At 37.3% G+C, this 18790-nt stretch overlaps 1 protein-coding gene across 34 annotated transcripts in view; it reads right to left on the bottom strand.

Annotated features, from left to right (window-relative positions):
- Positions 1-18790, bottom strand: part of MAP2 (microtubule associated protein 2) — a 297900-nt gene that overhangs the window by 71593 nt on the left and 207517 nt on the right. For all 34 annotated transcript variants that reach the window (XM_027565984.1, XM_027566051.1, XM_027566061.1 and 31 more), the window contains one exon: positions 4204-4488. In XM_027565984.1, coding sequence (XP_027421785.1) covers positions 4204-4465 — 262 coding nt within the window. In that variant the 5' untranslated portion in view covers positions 4466-4488. The remainder of the gene's footprint in view (positions 1-4203; positions 4489-18790) is intronic.

Below are 18790 nucleotides of genomic sequence, written 5' to 3'. Positions count from 1 at the left end.
TGGGTTGCCATTTCCTACACTAGGGGATCTTCCTGACCCAGGGATTGAACCTGTGTCTCTTGCATCTCCTGCATTGGCAGGTGTATTCCTTCACCACTGTGCCACCTGGGAAGCCCAGATGTTATCTTGATATAAATTGTAACATGCATTTGAGCGCCACCTACAAATAAGAAGCCTAAATATGAGGCTCCTAATTATCACTCAGAGTTGAAACTCTATGGGGACTGAAATGCATTCTGTTTGCTTTCCTCAATAAAGATAAGGTGGAAAAGAGAAGAAGGGTTTATTACAAGCCTTTATTCTTATTAACCATGGTGGAAAATGATTTAAAAATGACTTGTTTCAGTATTATGTTGTATTCATTTATCAATAACAATAACTTTCCTAAGTGGCCCAATTTTTCATGGATTTTCTATGGTTTCTCTTCTGTTGTTTTAGGCTCCAGTGGCATGGCTTCTAAAAAGGACGCTTTAATAAGTAAATGTAAGAAGAATTCTTAAAGTATAAAGTTATGTGATACTAGGTGAGTATATAATTCTACCTACCTTTCTATGGATTAGCTTTAAATTGTAAGGAAAGAGACAAAAATCTAAGTTGTAAATTAAATATAAAGTGTTATTTCCTTCCAGTATTTTCTGTACAACCCCTCCTCGCTGCTTCCTCCCCCACCATCTTAGTGCATAAGATCAAAGGTAAGCTGACATGGCCTTGCACCTTCAAAAATTAAGAAGTTATTATGGTCCAGACATGAAGGTGAACACTGAAAGTGGTGGATGAGAGAGAATGAGGCAGACCTTTGGTTAAAGTAAGTGTCCTCTGATGAAGGAAAGAGGAGGGAGAGTTGATGATTGCAATTCATTTATTATGTGATCTTGTTTATAGAGATGAATAAACAATGTTGGGTAAAAGATTTATTTCTAAGAATGAAAGTAGAAGAAAAGGAAAGTAGAAGAAAGATCTTTGGCTTCGATCAGCCATGGTCTGGACATTGTAACAGATAGCTGAGGATGTCATGGGAAATGTTTCATGTTCACAAAATCCTGAAAAACATCCATATAGGAGAAATTGCAATATACTGATAGATTACGTGAAATGATGAGATATCAAATAATCACCTCAAAATATAATGCCTGCTCAATCAATGGTCTCCATTATCAAAGGATAGCATTTTTAAAGATCATATCTAAGATTTAAGAATATTCCTTTTTTACTGGGGATGATTTTTGTTTGCAATTTGTGGAATAATTATATATAAGCCATCAATAATACAATTTATTTATTATTTTATTAAGCTAAAGTTTGGAGAGAAATTTAATTGCACATTAACTTATCACTGAAAAATCCTCTATAGGTATGCTGCTGCTGCTAAGTCGCTTCAGTCGTGTCTGACTCTGTGCGACCCCAGAGACGGCAGCCCACCAGGCTCCCCCATCCCTGGGATTCTCCAGGCAAGAACACTGGAGTGGGTTGCCATTTCCTTCTCCAATGCATGAAAGTGAAAAGTGAAAGTGAAGTCGCTCAGTCGTGAGAAGATAACAATTTACATTTTTCCTCTCCTGCTGCTTTCCATACATGGATGATTGATGGATTCAATACTCAGTCTCTTCTTTCTGGAGGGAGGCTGGTTTAAAATTACATCATCGTTTGGATTGAAAACATCACTGTTTACAACCTTTGTCGCTATGAATATACATATAAAATTTACATAATCAGTCTCCCAAAGGTAATGTAATATTCATTTGATATATGCTAAGCTGAATTCAAAATTAACTCTGGATGGTCTTGAACCCACAATTTAAAGAACCATCTGTTAGTTTCTTTTTAATTTATGTTATTTTCTCAAAGAAGCTGGCAAGGCCACACTGACCTGACAAATAGATTTTTTTCTGATGCTCTCAAATACTTAATAAAGACTACTGAAAAAAATGAAATAGTGAGTGATTTTGGTTCTCTCCTGCTTGACCAAGCATACTACAAGTGATTTTTTTCTTGGGTATATAATAAGCCTCCATAATAGTCAGTGGGAGTCAACTGGTGAGAGTTCAAGAGGCAAAGTTAAGGCTTTTCAATAGCTTCCCCCATAAATTTGAAAAGAACTTTCTTCTTTTTGTATCATTCACTCAACTACTCACTCAACACACATTTGTTGAGTCCTTGAGGTATAATGTCAAGTGCTGTAGGGGACAATGATGAGAAAAATCTTGATTTCTCACATTATCTCCTTTATTCCCACAATCATTTTTTTCTAACATGTTCTCAACTCCTCATGCCTCAATCGCTTCAAAATTTTCCCAGTTAGTGCTCCTGATACCCAAGTCACACCCTCTTCAAATTGTATTACACTTGACTGTAGAAAAATAGTTCCTGATCGAGGGTGTCCTGTTGTCTATATGAATACCACTACCACCTCTGATAATCCCAATAACAATGGTACTTAATAGACAGTATTTCTTGAATCATTTACTCTACCTCATCTTCCCTATAACCATGAAAAGTAAAAACAGTATTTTTATTTCATTCTTATCCACAACTTCTTACTAATGGGACATGGGTGTCTATAGGGCACTGCACAGCTTTTCAAATCCTTGAGTTAGCTTGGACACTGCCACTCTCTTTTTTCTGTTCCACATACATTTCTACAGGGTATTTGCTTTTTTATCACAGCAACTTCGAAAAGACCCCAAAATCCCAGCTTCAAAAAGACAGGACATCATGAAGAAGAATGTGGTACGACCTAATGTTGAAACCAAACTATCTTAAATTAATAGTTCATGCAGTATTTGACAGCTATTGAATATCACAGAATTTCATCTGGGTATTTAAAAACACTCTGCCACACTTTTGTGCATCTGCTGTGGAACCTCAAGATGCTTCTGTACTTGATTTGGAAACTTGGTTTGGAAACGACCCCTCTTCAACTTTGCCTTTCTATACTGCTCATGTGGCACTTAATGTTCTGTGTTCTGTATTTGAATTAACTGTACACACAGGTCTCATGTGTGCTACTAGATCAACTGCTCTGGGAAGTTCAGAGCCCATTCTTTGCACTCGTCCTGGCACAGCTTATACGTAGAAAATGTTCAACAGTAGTTTGTTAAATGAAAAGAATCACACTGTATGTATGTATGTATGTATGTAATTTCAGTTATTTGAAATGCCTTTCATACTTTCCCATTAAAATTTAAATATATTTTTTGAACTGAGTGTACAGTGGATGTGTGGCTAACCAATTGACTGTAGAAAACTGACCCTTGAATAAGTAAGGGATGATCTTGAAGCAGACAGAGCCATTCTTACTAGCAGTTTACTTACTGTTTTTGGAGTAGCATGGAGTAGCATTTGGACAGCAAATTACTGCCTTCAAATACATTAAATTCTGAATTACAGAGAAAGAACTATAGAGCAGACTAATGTGCTGCAGTCTGTGGGATAGCAAAGTGTCGGGCGTGACTGAGAGACTGAACTGAACTGAATGGTTCTCTAAGCCATTAATGACAATATCGTCAACAAACCTGTGGTAGAAATCATACTTTAAGATTAAATTATATTCTGTTATCCTTTAAGCATCTGTATATTAGTTCTAAAAAGCTATCCAAAGAAGTATTAAATAGTTCCCGTGTATGCATGTGCTGGTTTCCTTTCTTTTTTCCTTTTTAAGGCTGGGAGACAGACTACATTTCTTCCTGCCCTAAAAAGTAAATGTGCTTCTTATCAATTAATCAGATTTAAGTCCAATATCATTCAAGAGAATCCCAGTTAGTGAAGTTTTTTTTTTTCTTCAGTGATTTAGAATGCTGACAGTTATTAGCAACACACACACACACCAAGCCGTTTGTCTACTAAAATTAAGGTGGTAAATGGAAACTCCATGGTGGTCCAGAGGTTAGGACTCTGAGCTTTCACTGTGAGGCCATGGGTTTGATCCCCAGTAGGAGAACTAAGATCCTGCAAGCTGCTGGGCACAGCCAAAAATAAATAAATTAAGAATTAAAAAGGAGATAAGATTGAGAATATAACTGATCTGGGGGAATGTCAGGCTAGTTCCTATGATTTTTCTCTCCTTTCGGTGTCTATTTCCCTTGACTGACTAGCATCTCAGTTCTAGCACTAGAGAAAGATCAGTGCTGTAAACTAATTCACTTGAAGCGTAAACAGACTTCAAAGCACAAAGCAAGCACTGGTGACAGAAGAGCCCTTAGTTACCTGCTGTTTCTCTGTCAGTTGAGGTCAGTTCTCCGTTGATTCCGTTCTCTTTGGTATTTGAGTAGGTGCCCTGGGACCCATGTTCTCCAAAGGCGCCCTCTTCATCCTCTCTGTAGGGGAATCCATTGGCGCTTCTGACAAGTCCTTCCCCTGCCCCACCTTGATCCTTGATCTCCGGTGGGTGTGGTTGGGCGGATGCCTCTGTAAGTTGAGCTGAGGTCCAGTGAGGCGCCTTTGCTTCATCTTTCCGATCATCTGCCATTCTTCAATGTCCTGGGATGTTTCCTGTGATTGGAAGAAGAAAAATGGCAGCCATGACCTTGGAGAAAGATTATCTGAAGTACTAAAATAGGGAAAATTGACAGCAAACTCACCAGCAACTGATGGTCAACAAAACACATTCAATAACCCACTTTTAATATCAAGAGGTAGCTACTGTTAACACCCTAGTTTTTAACAGATTTTTTCCGGAATATCTATTTTTTTTTTTCATATAAGATCACCATTAGTTTCATATACTCTATTTTTTAAAACTAGTGTTTGGCATTTAAGGACATATCTGAGCTAACTTTCATTGACATATGACACTGACTCAACAAGGAAAATAGGGAAAATCTGTAATATGTGAAAACTGGATAGAAAACAGTAGGGAAAAGAATGGCTCAGGGGACATGCTGGATTATGGAAGATTATTCCAAATACTCTTTAAAACCACAACTCTCTGTGAAATCTAGAAAAGACAATGGTCAGTATATTAGTCCTTTCAATTTGAAAGATGTTTAATTCAAACCAGAGGAAGATATATCTTTCTGGATACTGAATATTAAGAGAAAGAGAGTTTTGACTTAATTTTTCAGCAAACTTTTCTAAGCTCTATCTATAGATTAAAAAGGGAATGGCATTTTCTCTTGGTATAAATCTTACATAGAGAATAAATATAATATTAGGCCTATGTCACAACTTACAGTATTATGTCACAATTAAGTCAATTCAGTTAAGTCATTAATATTCATTAGGTGGCCATAAATTATAGTAAAGTTTGAATAAGTCATGGAGTAGGTATTCTGCATGTGTTAATAAGGAAACAGTAGGTACAGCACAGCCTTCACTTATATACTGAAGCCACTAAATTTACAGATCTAGTTGACAAGAAGTGATACATCACTGTTTTGAAATGCTGTTGCCAGCAATGTGGCTTCACTGATGGTCTATTGTCCCCACCCTGATGATGACACAGACAATCAGAATCTCTGATGGAAGCTAAGAACATTTTCCTTTTTTTTTTTCCCCCCAAAATAGTAACTCAACCCAAACCCTCCAAATAAACAAACAAAAAGTCTATGAAAACAAATCCAATTCTAGCTACCACGTTCTGTTTAGAGACATCACAAATAAAGCTGTCACGAAAGTAAGCTTTCTAGCAGATTTCTAGCAAGAATCTTATTATTATTATTTTACTGAATTTCAATGCTACTCTAAGGTCCCTATTCTCATTTTCTGTTCATACCAAGAACTACACGAGTTAACTCATTTGAACTAATTTGACAACGCCAAAGCCCCTCCCCACACCCCCACAATTGCTTCCCATAAGGGTTATACTTATCTTCCCTATGAGTATTTAAACAGGATTTAAGCAATTTAGCTTTTAAAACATTGATTGAAGGGCTTCTGAATAAATCAAAGTGCATCCCCACATCACTGACAATGTATAAAGAACTGCGTGCATGCAAGAGTATCTTTATCTGTGAAATAGAACAATGATGCCTAGTTTATTGCTTTGTTGCAAATTTAAACAAAGTAAGGACTCAGCACAGCCCCCAACAAGCTCAATAAATAGTAGTTTCTACCTTTGCCATTGTTATTATAATAATACTAACAGTCATCATACCACCACTCATTACATATGAAATCCTTTCAGTAGTTTTTCTGGAATTGTTGGCATACGAAGAGGAGCCTGAAAACCTGGTAAGTCCAATAATAAGAGTGACTTACAAATTTCTGCCCATGTATCACAGAGAAATGGTTGAACGTTCCAAGACAGGCATAGCCAATGTTTGGGACAGGAGAGCCTAATGAGAGGAGTGTGTCCTAAGAACTAACCACTCCATGTGTACATCTGAAAACAGAATCCTTTATAAAGATGGTTCTGCAATGTTCTAGATCCCACTCCACCGCTGTATTCTAGTCAAATAAGAAAGGACCTAAATTGGGAGTCTGAGGACTGTGTTTCTTCTGAGTTGTTCCGGCATCTCCGTATGTCTAATGGGCTGAAAAAATGATCTACATTCAAACTGTGACCTTGATCACAATATGTTATTGCTAGTGAGACTGTTGGCTTAGCATCCTTACCTTGACATGCCTTGATTTCTCTACTTTTTCTGTACCAGAACAGCTTAAATAAGATCCCCACATTCTTAAATGGGCCAAACTATTGTTTTTGTGCAGAGTGAACACTTATAAATAGAAAAACTTTCCCACAAAGAAGTACATGACTTGTTAATATTGCTTTTAAAAAGATTAACAGGTTTCCTATTTTTAGGGCAATTTCATATTTACAGAAACATTTGAACAGATAATATAGAGTTCCTATGTATCTTCTGCACTCAAATTCTCCTGTCATTAACATATTAGTGTGATTCATTTGCTAAAATTAATGAAACAGTACTGATGCATTATTATTAACTAAAGTTCATAGTTTAGATTCCCTTAGTTTTTACCTAATCTTTTCTTTGGTTCTAGAATCTCATCTAAGATTCTACATTACATTTAGTTCCATGTCTCTTCAGGTTCCTTCAGGCTGTGAGAGGTTCTCAGACTTTCTTTGTTGTGGATGACCTTAAAAAATACTGGCCAGGTATATTACAGATGTCTCTCTGTTGAAATCTGTCTGACATTTTTTCATGATTAGTCTTCGATTACATTTTTGGGAGAAAGACCACTAGCAGTAAAGTGTTCAAATAAGCTTGGCCAATGCTGAGTTACATGGGCATGTATAATACAAGTTTCCTGACAGCTTTTGCTCTTTTACTGCACACGGCAATCTCAGGGTAGGGCACTGGTGTGCGAAGCATCCCAAGTAATTGGCTACAGAACCTTCATTTGATGCTACGTTTATTAACATCTCTAAAAGGATTTGGAAAATACTTAGATTTGCATTTCAGTCCATGTTTACCTCTGGGAGTTCTCGCCACAGACATTCAAAGGACATAAAATAATATGAGCACCCACAACTTCCAGCAAAATGTCACAAGTTTTCCCCCAGAGAGAGGTGGAAAAGATTTCTCAGTGGCTAAAAATCTTCATCTTGAACCTAAAAATCCAACACTGAAATGATCAGTGTGTTACTTGATAATCATCTACTTAAAACATTATGATAATTTGTTTTCAAGAGAACAGGTATGCAAAAGTGAATTCCTTAGTCTTTAATACTTTCAAGTTTTTAATTCTTTCTTTATAGTTAGTCGATAAAAACTAACGTTGGAAGAAAGGCAAGGCTGGCTACACTGACTTCAATTGCTATTAGATGTACAAATAAAGTGAATTTATTATCTAAAATGCATCATCTGGATTCCTGATGAGACTATTCAGATAATACTCCTTCAAACATAGGTAATTAGTCATATTTCACTTTCTAATTTGTTGGGCTTTTGAAACATACAGAGCCTAACTATCTATTAAGTGACAAGCATTTGAGGAGATTTCAAGCTAGAACTGGCATTGCTCTGGCAAAACTTTTTTGACAGAAAATATGATTTGGAAAGATATGTTTCAGTTTTAATGAAAAGCATCTGGAATCAGAGGAGACATTATTTAGACCTACTCCCTTAAAATAACAACATGATATTATTAAAATACCACCCATTCATGATAAATTTCACTTAAACACCCAATCAGTGTTTGGGGATCACAGATAATCTCTACTCTTCAGAATGGTGTTAGAACATAGTTAAAAGTTATCACAACTTCCTTTAATTTCTTCTTCCTGATGTATAGTATTACTTTTACCTGAATCTCTGAAAACCATGCTTGTGGAATTAAAGGTGATAAGAAAACTGAGAGAAAGGCAAATCCTCTCCAAGTCTATAAAAGAAATTTGTGAGGTAGCAGGAATTGTAACATCCCATTCCTACTGTGTAAAGGGAAAAACTCTCCTCTCTCCATATTGCAAAAGATCACATAACCTCCTGCTCCTAAGCACTGAACAGCTAGACACCTGCTGCACAATCTTCTGGATGGATAAAGCAAGCTGAGAAGCTACCGGAACTCTCCACCTTCTCCTCTTCCCAAAAGCCTAGCTTGATAACATGAGCAAGGAAATTCCCAAGTTTTTAAAAACAGTACTAAGTCCAAGGCATTGAGTTATAATTCATAATATGTTGCAATGAGATCTTAGCTGTTAGGGCTAAGCACAAATGACAACATGAATGAGGATATAGATATCTGTAACACGGATTTTTAAAAAGAAATCCAAGAAGTTCCAATACAACATGAATGAGGATATAGATATCTGTAATACGGATTTTTAAAAAGAAATCCAAGAAGTTCCAATATCTATTTTGTATGAGAATGAAATATTTCACTTGACTCTATCATATCATGGCTATTATGTGACATAATGCAGGGCCCCAGTATTCTTCCCAATTAAGATATACCATTGGAAAAAATGTCAAGAGAAGATCTTGTGCCACCAGAAATATTGTTATAGACTTGAGTGGTGAGCTTCAATCTCTGCTACCTCTTATTATTAAACAATTTCCTCTTGATATTTGAAAGTTCTCTAAGGACAGATATTTCTTATTTCATCAAAATGCCAGCTGTTAAAATTCCAGTTCTTCCAGTTTTCTAAGCCTTATAAGGCTTAGACCTGGATTTCTCAATCTAATGCTCCTTGGTAAGAACATGCATGATTTTTTCACACCAGCTGTTGAATCCACTGATCATGGCTATACTCTCTGATTCATTTCACTGATGGATAAATATGAAAAAAGAATCTTTGAAAGTTTTAGTCACTCAGCCATGTCCAACTCTTTGTGACACCATGGACTATAGTCACCAGGCTCCTCTGTCTATGGGATTTTTCCAGGCAAGAACACTGGAGGGGGTACCATTTCCTTCTCCAGAGGATCTTCCCAACCCAGGGATCGAACCCGGGTCTCCTGCATTGCAGGCAGATTCTTTATTGTCTAAGCCATGTGTAGGCTGCAAACATTTGTTGAATGTTAAATTATTTAACACCTCCAGATTGGTTCTGTCAGCTATGGGTATTTGGCCAACAGTAGCTCAACTAGTTGCAGGTGACGTGAGTTCAATTCCTGGGTCAGGAAGATCCCCTGGAGAAGGAAATGGAAACCCACTCCAGTATTCTTGCCTTGAGAATCCCAAGGACAGAGACATCTGGCTGGCTACAGTTCATGGTGTCACAAACAGCCAGACGTACACACACACAAACCCAATCAATGAGAGAAGATTCATTCTGAAACCTAATTTTCAGGCATGACAGAACAGAGATTTAAGTTCTAACTCCATTGAGAGCATACGAAAAATAACATCAAGCAGAACAAACTTCTAGACCCAAATAAGACTTTGCATACATAATAGTGACTGTGCAACACACAGGTTTAGAAATACCTTTAAGAGAAAAAAGCTTTAAAATCATGAAGCTAAAATGGCCTTTGGTGATGATCATCCATTCCATTGTAATTTGAAGTGTTTCCAGCCAAAATCAGCCTACAGTGCAGGAGACACAGGAGATGTGGGTTTGATCCCTGAGTCACTAAGATCCCCTGGAGAAGGAAATGGCAACCCACTCCAGTATTCTTGCCTGGAGAATTCCATGGACACAGGAGCCTGGCAGGCTACAGTCCATAGGGTCGCAAAGAGTCGAATATGACTGAGAACATGGCACATCTGCATCCCAGAAAGTGAGAATTTCTGGTTTTAGGGCTTGGAAATTGGTATTTTAACAGATTTAACAAGTTATTCTGACATACTGAAGTTTGAAGATTGGTACTTTCAGGCAAACCTGCCGCATAGGACCTCAGAAAAGAGTGGGGAGTGACAGAAATACATACAAGAAATACTCCTATAGAATAACTGGAGTAAAGCATTAAAGCAATTATCTTGATAGCTCAAGGTGATCAATCTCACAAACAGAAGCTGAGTCTTTCACTGCCTTAACCCAAGATATTTATGAACGATGGGATGGAGTTCAGTGAGTGCTTTCAGTGAGCTTCTTGGGAACATGCCAGTTCTCTGTTGTGTCTAATCCTACTTGAAGGAAGCAGAAATATTTCAGAAGAATGTTTAAAGTTACCCATTGTCTGTGATTAAAAAAAAAAACCTACTGCATACTGTGAAAACAGAGACTAGTCCTTGGCCAGTTTATCAACATCTTCAAGATGCCTTTAGAATATTTATTTTAGGTACTTCTTGGCATTCATTAATGGTTTAGGACAAAAGTACACTTGCCTGAAGTATCTTAAATCTAGTTATAATCTTCTTTATCTGTTAGATCAATTTGGAGATGGATGTGCGGTAGCAGGCATGGTGTGTACATGTGATGGTTTGAACTAGCAAAGCCCTCAAAGAAGTAACTAAATGATTTAATATCTAGATAGTTGACATGCGTGCTGAAAACGTCATTTAGTAAAGTATAACTTTTCCTCTTGGGATTCCCATAAAACCACAAATCTCACTGTTTTTCTTTGGATTACAACATTAGAAAGATCACAAAGCACAGAAATAGTCCCTGATTATAGTTATTACCAGGCACCATTAAATACTCTAAAAAATTGGCAAAGGGAGAAACAAAGAAAGCTTGGAAAATCTAAAGGAAAAATATATTGTGTGCCAGACAGACATGTCTCCATTTTCATAATGCACTTGGCATGAACAGTTCTAGGATGTTTTCTGTGATACATTCTGCCCTGTCATCATGCAATGTGCCAGTTCAATAAAAACACTGAATTATAGTTTTGTACTGATAGATATCCAAGGATGAACAAAGAATAAAACAACCAGTTATATAATAAAATTAAGCTTATGAATATTGTTTCCCCTTTCCATGCAGGCACAATTACGCCTTACACTATTAACTATCCATGTCAGTAGTACAAAACAGAAACTTCTGTTTTGGCCCCTAAAAATAGAAATTTATGTAGAATCCATATCTCTACTTCCAAGTGTTGAGGAGTTCTAAGCTTAAGCAGTTGTTGACTAACTGACTATAACTCTATATATTTTCTCTTCATCTCTGTACAAAAATTAAAAAAAAAATTAAGAAAAAAATTAAGATGACATGAATATCTGAAAATCCAAATAATTGTTTCATGTCTTCTCTGCTCTTTTCAGATTGATTGTAAAATACCAATAAGGATGATTCATCCTTTTATTTTTTTCAGGATGATTCATTCTTCATCACACACCATGACTAATAAACAATTCACATCAAGAGAGCTGGTGAAGGCATCATTATTTCTGATGATAATGAACGCAGAGTACACAACAAGCCAGTGCTAGGGCACTGGTAGAATCAGATAAGGTAAAACAGGTAAAGCAGAGTTCCAGGCAAGTTGAAAGTACCCAACAAATGTTACCTGTTATTTGTTGTTATTATTTTGTGGCTCTTATTTAAAAACTTTTAGCAATAGGATTCAATGTACAGTTTGCTACATATTGAAAAACTGAGGCCAGAGAGAGAGTAAATTATTTGACCAAGTTAGATTCTTCCAGGGAGATCTGGAATGAGAAGCCAAACCTACTACATCCATTCCACTGCTAGATCTTTCACCAAGCAGTCAAACTGGTGGAATGAGGTACAGGAAAAGGAGGCAATCCAGATAAGGACTCTAACTTCATATACCCATTCCACTGAAAACAATCTATTACATTAAACTGGGTAAGGAGCTTTATGAAACTATGGTATACAATCTATATTTCACTGTTGTATATATTTCTGAACTTCAGTTCAATTCAGTTCAGTCGCTCAGTCGTGTCCGACTCTTTGCGACCCCATGAATCGCAGCATGCCAGGCCTCCCTGTCCATCACCAACTCCCGGAGTTCACTCAAACTCACGTCCATCAAGTCAGTGATGCCATCCAGCCATCTCATCCTCTGTCATCCCCTTCTCCTCCTGCCCCCAATCCCTCCCAGCATCAGAGTCTTTTCCAATGAGTCAACTCTTCGCATGAGGTGGCCAAAGTACTGGAGTTTCAGCTTTAGCATCATTTCTTCCAAAGAAATCCCAAGGCTGATCTCCTTCAGAATGGACTGATTGGATCTCCTTGCAGTCCAAGACTCTCAAGAGTCTTCTCCAACACCACAGTTCAAAAGCATCAATTCTTCGGAGCTCAGCTTTCTTCACAGTCCAACTCTCACATCCATACATGACCACTGGAAAAACCATAGCCTTGACTAGACGAACCTTTGTTGGCAAAGTAATGTCTTTGCTTTTGAATATGCTATCTAGGTTGGTCATAACTTTCCTTCCAAGGAGTAAGCGTCTTTTAATTTCATGGCTGCAGTCACCACCTGCAGTGATTTTGGAGCCCCGAAAAATAAAGTCTGACACTGTTTCCACTGTTGCCCCATCTATTTCCCATGAAGTGATGGGACCAGATGCCAAAGAACCAATAAATATACATATCAGAAATGAATAGTATTTAAATTAAATTTTAAATTAAATAGTATTTAAATTAAAGCTCTGAAGCTTCAGCTTCTACTGATGATATCTCACTAAGGACCTACATACTAGAGATACAGTGAGATAAGTAATAGATTTCTAATCAGAAAATCAGGATTGAATGCTGGCTTTCTCATTTACTAGGTGTTCAAACTTAGACATGAACAAAATCTGAGCATTACTTTCATAAGCATCAGGTCACTGAACAGATAAATTTTGACCCCTACATCAGTAATTTTCCTTTACCATATAAAGAGAAATTCAGTCACAATAAGTTTAATAAAATCTTCCTTAGACATAAATTTAAGTACTAGGATAAAAGTTTAAGAGGCAAATTGTCACTTGGAATTTGACAAATAACAATTTTGTTTCAAACTTTTTCTGCTTGAAATCTGATTCCAGACCTGTAAGACTTTGTCCAGTGTCACATAATAACACACTGTAAATCTCCTTTGGGTGCAAATCTAAGGACTGTTCTGTAGAATTCCAGATTGTCATAAGTATTTAGTGGCACCATTACTAAATGAAGATCCTTTAGTTCTAGGCACCTGAGGACCACCTTACAGGGAAGGCACTGGTTGCGCATTAAAGGGGCTACAAGTACAGCAATTAGTACTCGAGGACAATATGCTTCAGTGATTTCTTTAAAGGAGGTGGGAGCAGGGCCATGACCCAGGTAAACCTGGAGGCTGTGCTATATATCACAAAATAAGATGCTAGAATAACCCCCCTAAAACCCCAAAAGTTGTAAAAGAAAATGGAAGTCATGAAAAAAAATGGTGGAGACTTGGAAGTTAAGGATTTATTTAAAAAGTAAATACTTGATGGTGTTCCATAAATGGGATCTCCTTTTAGCTATTTAAGATAGAAGGAAGGATGAAGTCCTGCGAAATTATAAGCAAGATGCCACTGTGCTCTTTTCTGCCTCTTTGTCTGATCCGCTCAGTCTCTTTATCTTTTGATGAACAACTCCTCCTCTGCAAACACAAGCTATGTGACTGAAGCTCTGCCTCTGAACATGTTCTGATTACAGTCTTGTCCTAAATACACTAAGCGTATATGGGTTCTAGGATACTCAGTCACAGCATTTGTTTTCTGCACATCTTCGAACATAATGCACTCTTTGTCAATGGATGTGCTGAAGCACAAGCTGAATGCCTATCCTGTCATGAACATGATAGACTCAAGGGGATGTTGGCCTATATGACTTCTAAAATGTTTTCCGACTGAGATTACAGATCTTAATTCATTAGCCAGTTAATTTTTTGAGAAATTAACATTAAACAAACATTAAAAGAAAGGCTCTTTGTGTCATAGGGAATGCACTAGGGATACAAGAAAAAACATAAAGCCCTTATGCAGAAGGAGCTCACAGGCAAACCAACAAGAAAAAGTCATGCTGTGATGCAGATAAAGACAAGAATCTGTGGAGGCACATGGACAGTTCTTACCACACTGGGAAGTTAATCAAAACTTCCCGGGGGAAGGAACATTGAGTTGAGTTTAAAGGACAAGTTAGCCAAAGAAAGGAGGGACGTTTTCTAGGAAGATAGAGCCTGGATGATCACAATTGCAAACTGCGTTATTTTTGACTTGGGCTAGGCAACACCTTCCCGGAGAAGGCAATGGCACCCCACTCCAGCACTCTTGCCTGGAAAATCCCATGGATGGAGGAGCCTGGTGGGTTGCAGTCCACGGGGTCGCTAAGAGTCGGACACGACTGAGCGACTTCACTTTCACTTTCCTGCACTGGAGAAGGAAATGGCAACCCATTCCAGTGTTCTTGCCTGGAGAATCCCAGGGACGGGGGAGCCTGGTGGGCTGCCGTCTATGGGGTCTCACAGAGTTGGACACGACTGAGGCGACTTAGCAGCAGCAGCAGCAGGCAACACCTTCCAGGAAGACACCCATAATGAGCATTCTTCTGGCCTCTCAAAGTCCAGTTTTCACCCTGTGTTAGATGTTCCTCCCCATATGTCTTCATCAAGGAGCTGTGAGCTCTTGGAGGGAGAGCATTTCATATTCCCACTACCAACACCTAATATAGTGTGTGGCACAGAGTAGGTTTGATAACAAGTGTTTACTACATGAATGAATGAGGAACACATGTAAAGCAGAAGATTGTTCACTGTGGTCCAGAGGTTAAGTGGGACATGGGGAAAGGAGGCTGACAGGCAGGCGAGGATAGAAAAATTAAGAAGCATAGTAAGCCATGCTTAGACTCCTCCTGAAAGCCAGAGGGCTCCAACAAAAGATGTGACATGTGACATAATCAAGTTTATTTTTTAGAACGATTGATCCAGCAATGGTATTAAAAGTGAATTGGAAGGATGCATGATTAAATGTGGAAGCAACTCTTAGAGAGTCACTTTAAAAAAGGAGCATCTGGATCTGGACTGTGGTGATGAGATTAGTATTGAAATGAGAGGGTAGATTCCATGTTCAAAAATGTAATCATTTAAAACAAAACCTAACTGTCTTCTTTTTACCAGACTGCTTATAAAGTTTCTCTATTTTATCTATCTTATCTATCTAGCTACCTATCTATTATCTACCTATTTACAAACCTTACCAGCCATCTGTTTGTTGTGAGAAGCATCACGCTTTATACTATTCTGACAGGCAATTTATTTTTTCTTGAGTCTGGTTTGTAACTGAAGCTCAGATTTGTTAAGTTCAGTTATATACCACGCTCTGAAGAGTGCTCTTTCGTTAGACCATACAGTGTTAGGAAATATTTTGCTTGATTTTTGATGAACATTGAAAAAAAAAAGGATGGAATTCTTTTTTTTTTCCTTTGCTTTGTTTTTGTTCAGTGTGAACCTCATGAGGTTCTTTTGACGCCACTTTTAAAGTTTTCTTTATTCACTTTTTTTGTCATTTGAAACGTGACAGTGGATTACAAAGACATATGGGCCTAGTTAGATCTGGATTCATCTGATGAGACATGGAAGCAAAGAAATGGAGAATACTGAGAAAAGAGAGCCTGAATAGACTGAAGAACTGCACTTTTCCTTAAGAGGCACTATTAATAAATTCCTTTAACAAAGCATGTATTGAGCTCCCGTTTAATTTTCAGATTGCTATCAATTATCAGTTTACTTATTACGCTTTCTAGAATCTAATTCAGTAACATTTGTTAAACATTAGGTTCACACCAAGAATTCTGTTAGACACTAAGAATATAATGATGATTAAATTATGGATTCTGGGCCGCAAACAGCTTACACTATACCGAAGAGGTCAGATGTATTCGAAATATATATGTTATAAGGTAACACAGTTAATGCAATGATAGAGGCCACTATTGGTGCTACATGAATATAGATCTGAGTCATATATATTTGAAAAGAAAAATGGATAGATGCAAAATATTTGTATAACTTTCATTTTTAAATATACTAAACTACAGCATCCAGGGAGAGTCCAAAATCTAATTAATTATAATAAATGCTAGTTTTCTTCCAGGGAAAGGTAAAATATGAGTCACATAAAAGTAAAGTATGAGTCATACAAAGCAGAACAACTTTTTCCCATTTTCTTTCTTTTTGGATTTGGAGCAGGCTGTGTGCCATGTTGTACTGTGTATCTGTAATTGTGACTCAGGAGAATTCTGAGTTAAGTTGCAAGTATCCTTGTTCACTCCATCAGTTGAGTTGGACCAAAAAAAAAAAGCTCAAGAAACCCTTATCATTTGGAATTCCTTCACAACTCATGTCTGATCCAACTGGGTCAGTCAGTCCTCATACACTGCTGTGATTTCTCTCTCTGAGCTGACATATCTTTGTGTACCCTGGAGTGAATTCTAGAAATCAGTTTAACTTTTATGGCTTGTCACTTGTATTCTGCTAACCTTCTGGAATATGATGTGGCATAAATTTGCTAAATCCTCCAGGCCTGAAATATTTGTAATAAGTCTGTGTTTATGAGATGATTAAAAACTGAGCTGAAAAAAATTCAAGTAAAGAAACAGTCACAATAATTTGTCTACAAAGACAAATATTCCAGTCTTACATGTAGAAGTCTTAATGCATGTATAGGCACTGATGTGGCAAAATTGTATGCTGCACTAATAGGCAAAAATATCTTGATATAAAAATAGACCCATCATAGGCAATTAAGGCAGATGGGACCTGGTCAAGAGCAAATAGACCATGATTTGTAATGTAAAAAATGTTAAATTAAATTTTAGTGAAATACATTTCTATGACAGTCACACAAATTTTGAGGAAGCATATTAATTTTTAAAATATATTCTTTGAGCAGTGCTTACTTTTTATTAAACCCAATATAGTTTTGATACTATATATAACCACTGCATTGAAAAGGATAGGAATTTTATGCTTTTTTAATGGCATTAGAAAAGGGGAGAGAAGATGACAGATAAGGCCGATGATAAATCTCTGGGAAGGTTAGAAGCGTTGCTGGTAATAATGCTTTCAAAAAGGAAAGAAAGAAAGGGCCAGTGTGGACTGGACCTCATCTTTCTGGGATTCCAAATGAATTGAGGCAAAAGGAACACAGCAGTAGTGTCTGAGCTTTAGGTTGGCGCTCTTTGATTTTTATATTTCTAATCTATATATCCAAGAATTCACCTTAGTATACTTACAGAAGCAATAGACAAATCCGGAAAATCTTCCTGTCTCTGGCACCACAATCTCTAAAACATTTTTGAAATTCTCTTCAATTCCATGTTGAAGAACTTGGGTATCAAAAGTAAATCTATAGATTAAGAAATGGCTTCTTAGCAAGAAGCATATGGATTCCCTACATTATCTTCTTTTTAAAGGTTGTACATGTGTGCTAAGTTGCTTAAGTCGTATCTGACTCTTTGAATTGCTATGGACTATAGCCTGCTAGGCTTCTCTGTCCAAGGGATTCTCTAGGCGAGAATACTGGAGTGGATTGCTATGCCCTCATCCGGGGGATCTTCCCAACCCAGAGATCAAACCTACATCTCTTTATGTCATCTACATTGGCAGGTAGATAATCTTTACCACTAGCATCACCTCAGAAGCCCGCAATACAATAGATTTTTGTTCAAAATAAAGTTCATGAAATCCTCCTGTGTTTCTTAGAACAAAATAAAAGTCTTTACAGGAAGAACTTATAAATAAGAAAAGAGACTGTCTCACTCATTCTTAACTAAAAGAAAAAAAAAAAGTGATACAGTGCCTTAATCATGAACAGAAAAGAGACATATCAGGTTAGAAAATGTTCTTTTCTGGTGAAATTTATCAATATGTACTGAACATCTATTATGTCACAGGCTTGGTTCTAGATGCTGAGGATATGCAAATACTAGCAAGACTCAGAGGGCGGCAGAGCATGAGATGGTTAAATAGCATCTGAGCAAAACCTGGGAGACAGTGGACAGAAGAGCCTGGCAAGCTATACTCCATGGGGTCTCAAAGAGTCAGACACGACTTAGCAACTGAACAACAACAACAGCAAGACTCAGCTTTTGGTCTTCAGAAGGTACTGAGAGAAATCAACGTGTCAACGTGTATTTAAGTGATAATATGATAGATGCCTTAATAGAGATAAACAGGGATTCTATGGCAGTTCCTATGAAATAAAAAAGTCATGGGAGACTTCATAATGGCAAAACGTGCTTTCAATCTTCAAGGGCATTCATAGTGGATAGTGGCATAATTCTAAGCACAAAATCAGCAGTAATATGATGTAGGGGTAGAACAGAACTGGAAACATGCTGGAAAACATTAAGGCTGCTTCAGAATGCCCAGCAAGGGTCCAGATGATAAAGATCCTGTCAGGCTGTGTAGTACAAATTTTATCATTATGGTACCCCACTGAGAAACTGTAAACTGATAGTGAATGATAAAAATAAACTGTAGGAAGGGTTATAGAAGATTATGATCAGAATCAGGAAAAGCAGATAGTT

Source organism: Bos indicus x Bos taurus, chromosome 2, assembly GCF_003369695.1.
Source record: "Bos indicus x Bos taurus breed Angus x Brahman F1 hybrid chromosome 2, Bos_hybrid_MaternalHap_v2.0, whole genome shotgun sequence".
NCBI lineage: Eukaryota > Metazoa > Chordata > Mammalia > Artiodactyla > Bovidae > Bos > Bos indicus x Bos taurus.
This window is presented reverse-complemented; position numbering and strand designations above follow the sequence as displayed.